Source organism: Oryza sativa, chromosome 9 (assembly GCF_034140825.1).
Source record: "Oryza sativa Japonica Group chromosome 9, ASM3414082v1".
Classification (NCBI taxonomy): domain Eukaryota; kingdom Viridiplantae; phylum Streptophyta; class Magnoliopsida; order Poales; family Poaceae; genus Oryza; species Oryza sativa.
In genome coordinates this window covers 19488957-19492968 of record NC_089043.1, presented here as the reverse complement: position 1 = coordinate 19492968, position 4012 = coordinate 19488957, and the positions used below count along the sequence as shown (strand labels likewise).

At 45.5% G+C, this 4012-nt stretch overlaps 1 protein-coding gene across 1 annotated transcript; it reads right to left on the bottom strand.

Moving 5' to 3' along the window:
- Positions 1 to 1619: 1619 nt before the first annotated feature.
- LOC4347078 (E3 ubiquitin-protein ligase RSL1) lies at positions 1620 to 4012 on the bottom strand. Its single transcript, XM_026020490.2, has 4 exons — positions 3565 to 4012; positions 2880 to 3489; positions 2329 to 2458; positions 1620 to 2191 (listed from the first exon to the last, which is right to left on the bottom strand). The coding sequence occupies exons 1-3, from the start codon at positions 3860 to 3862 to the stop codon at positions 2380 to 2382; spliced, it is 987 nt and encodes a 328-aa protein (XP_025876275.1). The 5' UTR covers positions 3863 to 4012; the 3' UTR covers positions 1620 to 2191; positions 2329 to 2379.

Here is a 4012-nt window from a genome sequence, read left to right as displayed (position 1 = left end):
TCCAAACTAGTCCCTCAGCTTGGAGAGCAACCAAACCAGGAGATCGAGCCGTTGGTGACCGGTAAAGAAATGATGATAGAAGAATTTATTACTGACACCGGTCTAACTACGGATCAATTGCTAGGAGTCGCACCAATCGAAAAGGCGGAAGTGAAATACATGTACGAACTCGGTAAACCGCTTGTCAAGCCTGAGCTGCTGCAGTCCCTACCCACACAAATGTACAAGTTCCATCAGCTGTACATGGAGATGAGCGCCACCGGTAGAGATGATCGGAGCGAGGATCAAGGACACGGACTTCTTGCAAGGAGATGACATTCTCTGGATCAATTTCAAGGGAATCTACGAACTATACCAGCTAGACGCCCTCGACGTCTCTATTAGAGTTGCTGGATTTTGTAAGTATATCGTTCAGTTAGATTTCTTACTACGTCTCCTTTAATTAATTAGGTCCTTGTATATAAGTAGACTATAGAAAATAATATACTCCCGTTTATCGTTGTAGAATGGAGATTCAAAGGGACCGACGGCGGGGGGTTTTCGATACTGGATTCATTGACCCTCGGAAAGTAAACGTCGCAATGCTCGACCAATATCCGCAAGCCACAGAGGACAATCTCGTCCATCTCCTGAAGATGCAGCATTACAAGACATTCATACTGTTGCCGTACAACACAGAGTTAGTTTAATTTTACTGTCTTCCTATACCAAATTTCATTCCCGTACAAACTTGCTAAGTGTTTCATATGTAATGCATCCCACGCACATTGCAGATTCCACTGGGTGCTTTTACTCTTCGACCTGTCGGCCTGCACCGTCAACGTATATGACTCAATGGATAAAAAAGAGTCTACGTTTGACAAGGTTTTCGAACTTATAGACAGGTACCGTCATAAGTTCCTCTGTTAATTAAGAAAATCTTGTTATGTTAATTGCTACTACGAATCATAGCTTTAAACTCCATGTAGGGCTTGGTATCGGTTCCGTCATTTGGTCCGCGGCAAATGGAGAGAAAGACTTAGGCGGAAGTTCAAATTTCCTGTGAGTACACATGCTCTACATTTATATTTCTCCGATTCAAATACATACAAGTGTATATTAATTAGATCTATCGTTGTTTGTCATTTATTTGTAGTGCGCAAAACAAAAGAAGGGAACTAACTTGTGCGGCTATTACGTGTGCGAGTATTGCCACTGCCTTGCAGACCAAATCATCACCACAAGAGAGCTCAATGTACGTACAAATAAATTCAAAATTTTATTACGTATCGATTTCTTGTTTAATTACTAATCAATTTCATACATTCATATAGTTTATTCGCATGAGGGATAACCTGACCACGCACAAGGAATTTATCGCGGCGGTTCAAGAACAACTCATGGGATTCATCAACGAACAAATCCTTGATCCCAAGGGTGAATTCTACTACGACGGAAACACAATTCATAGGTCCTTAGCTTCTGAGCTAGCGACCACTACTACGTCGAAATCATAGCTAGCTAGGACATATAATGGATTGTAATTAATACATGACTACATATGTTTCTATATGCATGTGTACACATTTTCTATAATGTATATATATATATATATATATATATATATATATATATATATATGCATTTGCATAACATATATATGTATAAATACATATATATTATTATGCATGTACATATGTATTGAAACATATATAAATATAATATAATATATATATGCATATATGTACTGAAACATGGTTTATATATATATAAACCATGCAGCAATAGGGCCATGAAAAAAAAAAAAAGATCAGCTCGATCTTTAGTCCCGGTTGGGAGATCGATCTTTAGTCCCGGATTGGTAGTCCCGGTTTGGAAACCGGGACTAAAAGGGGGTTACGAACAGGGACTACAAAGGGTTTCTCCACCAGTGCTAGGTTGTACCTTGCTGCCATGATGCCATCGACCACCAAGTTGCCATGCTCCTCTGCAAGGGCCATCGCCACTCCACCAAGCCACCATACACCTCTCCATCGTCAGCCGGACACAATGCATGAGAGGGAGGGCAGCCACCACCGCAGCAAACAATCCCTCCGGTCCCGGTAGCACCTGCCAAACAAGTCACCGCCATCTCATCACCGATGGCCATGTATGAGAGGAGGGGAGAGTGCTGCCACCATCGCCGCCAGACCCGGCATAGATTCGGAGTCACCTATATATTTATAGAGAACTTCACATTCTAGTTTGATCCGGCACATAGATTTAGCACGACATCAGCATGAAAGCTTATATGTATTTTATTTTGTAAACAAGTTCTTAGATCTTTTCTATGCCTATAGTATTCCACACCTGATTTTACGACCTTGGACTGATGCGTACGTGCTCGTCAAATTCATGAATTCAACGGTTGCATTTCTTGCAGTAATGCACTAATTTGGTCATGGGAGCTGCGCAGTTGTAGCAGAAGAAAAATCCACACCTGCAAATCCAAATCAAACAGCGAAAATTAAGAACTTCACACAATCAAATTCATGTAAAGAAAAGCATCTTCACGGAGATTTAAACAAGAAATGGAACGGCAAGCATTTCATAAAGGAAGCAAGATTACTACTACTAATTTATAAGTCGGTTTTTAATTCCGTTCACTTTTGAAAATACAAAAGGAGTCGTATAAGAAATCTCTTTAAAAAATCACTTACCAATTTGAGACGAAAGAATTTCTATCTACAGCTCATGATTTTCTTAAAAAAATATATATTCAAGCGAATTTCCCCGGTGAATTCCACCTTAACTAAACAATATAACAATAATAAGATTATAAAAATATATAGCCGTCACCAGTTGTAACGCACGGACATTTTTTCTAGTATATATATAATATAATATTTATATTATTTTACCTGCACCTCATGAACGTGCATCCCGCTGATTTCTCCACGTACATCCTACACTGAGGACACCTCTGCCATTTCTTCTTCCCAGCCAGCTTCTTCAACATCAGATCCTCCTTACCCTTCTCGTCGTTGCCCAGCTTCCTGAACTCCTTGCAGTCGATCCCATCATGCCAAGGCACGCGGCAGCTCGCGCAGAACATCCGGTGGCAGTGGGGGCACTCCGTCTCCGCGATCTCCTCCGCGTCGCCGCCGTCGCCGTTGTCGTTGATCAGCATCGCCGAGCAATCCTTGAACGGGCAGTAGCACTTCGTCGTCTCCCCCATCGAGGACTCCCACAGCGAGACGCTCCACCGGCCGAACAGCTCCGGCGGGACGATGTCCCTGCACTGGCCGATCTCGACGGACCCCTCCTCGCACCCGGGGTCGGGGCACCCGATCGCGGCCACGTTGTCGGAGACCTTGGCGGCGACGTAGCCCCCGATGCAGCTCTTGCAGAAGGCGTGGGAGCAGACGTTGACGAGGAACTCCTCCGAGGCCTGGACCTTGTCCATGCAGATGATGCACGTGAAGCCGCGCTTCCGCCACCGCCTCGTCGTCGTCGATTCGCTCGGGCCATCTGCGTTGCAACCGACAGATTCTTAGCAAACTCAAATCAGCACCCACATCGCATCTACACAGGGATTAGGCATACCTTCCGATAATAGCTTGCTCTTGCCCTTACGGTCGGGGAGGGAGGAGGGTTCACCGAAGGTGGAGGCGGCGGCGGAGGGGCGAGAGGAGGAGGCGGAGGACTGGGCGGTGTCGGCGTCGGCGGCGGCGGCACGGGAGTAGTCGAGCGAGAGGAGGATGACCTCCTGTATTTGGATCTCCTCGGGACTGTAAGGATCGGCGGAGAGGATGCGGATTTCTTCGTCCTCATCGTCGGAGGAGATGTAGATCACGTCGGCACCACCCGCAGCGGCGGCGGCGTCGGCGGCGGAGTTCTCCATGGCGGCGTTCTGTCTGGTTCCAGGATGGAGATGCCGCCGTTTTAGGGATGGGGAGAGATTGATTTTGGGGACACGTGTATGGGTAGGATTCGGTGGTAGTGGGAGAGGTAACGGGCTGGATTCCGTCTGTCAACAAGTTTACTTTTCAAT

Bases quoted from the DNA above. Each gene is read 5' to 3' on its own strand.
- LOC4347078 (XM_026020490.2), bottom strand. From the start codon at position 3,862: ATGGAGAACTCCGCCGCCGACGCCGCCGCCGCTGCGGGTGGTGCCGAC. The intron at 3,490-3,564 runs GTATGCCTAATC...GTTGCAACGCAG, and splicing joins GAGCAAGCTATTATCGGAAG to ATGGCCCGAGCGAATCGACG. The intron at 2,459-2,879 runs GTAAAATAATAT...TTGGATTTGCAG, and splicing joins TGCACGTTCATGAGGTGCAG to GTGTGGATTTTTCTTCTGCT.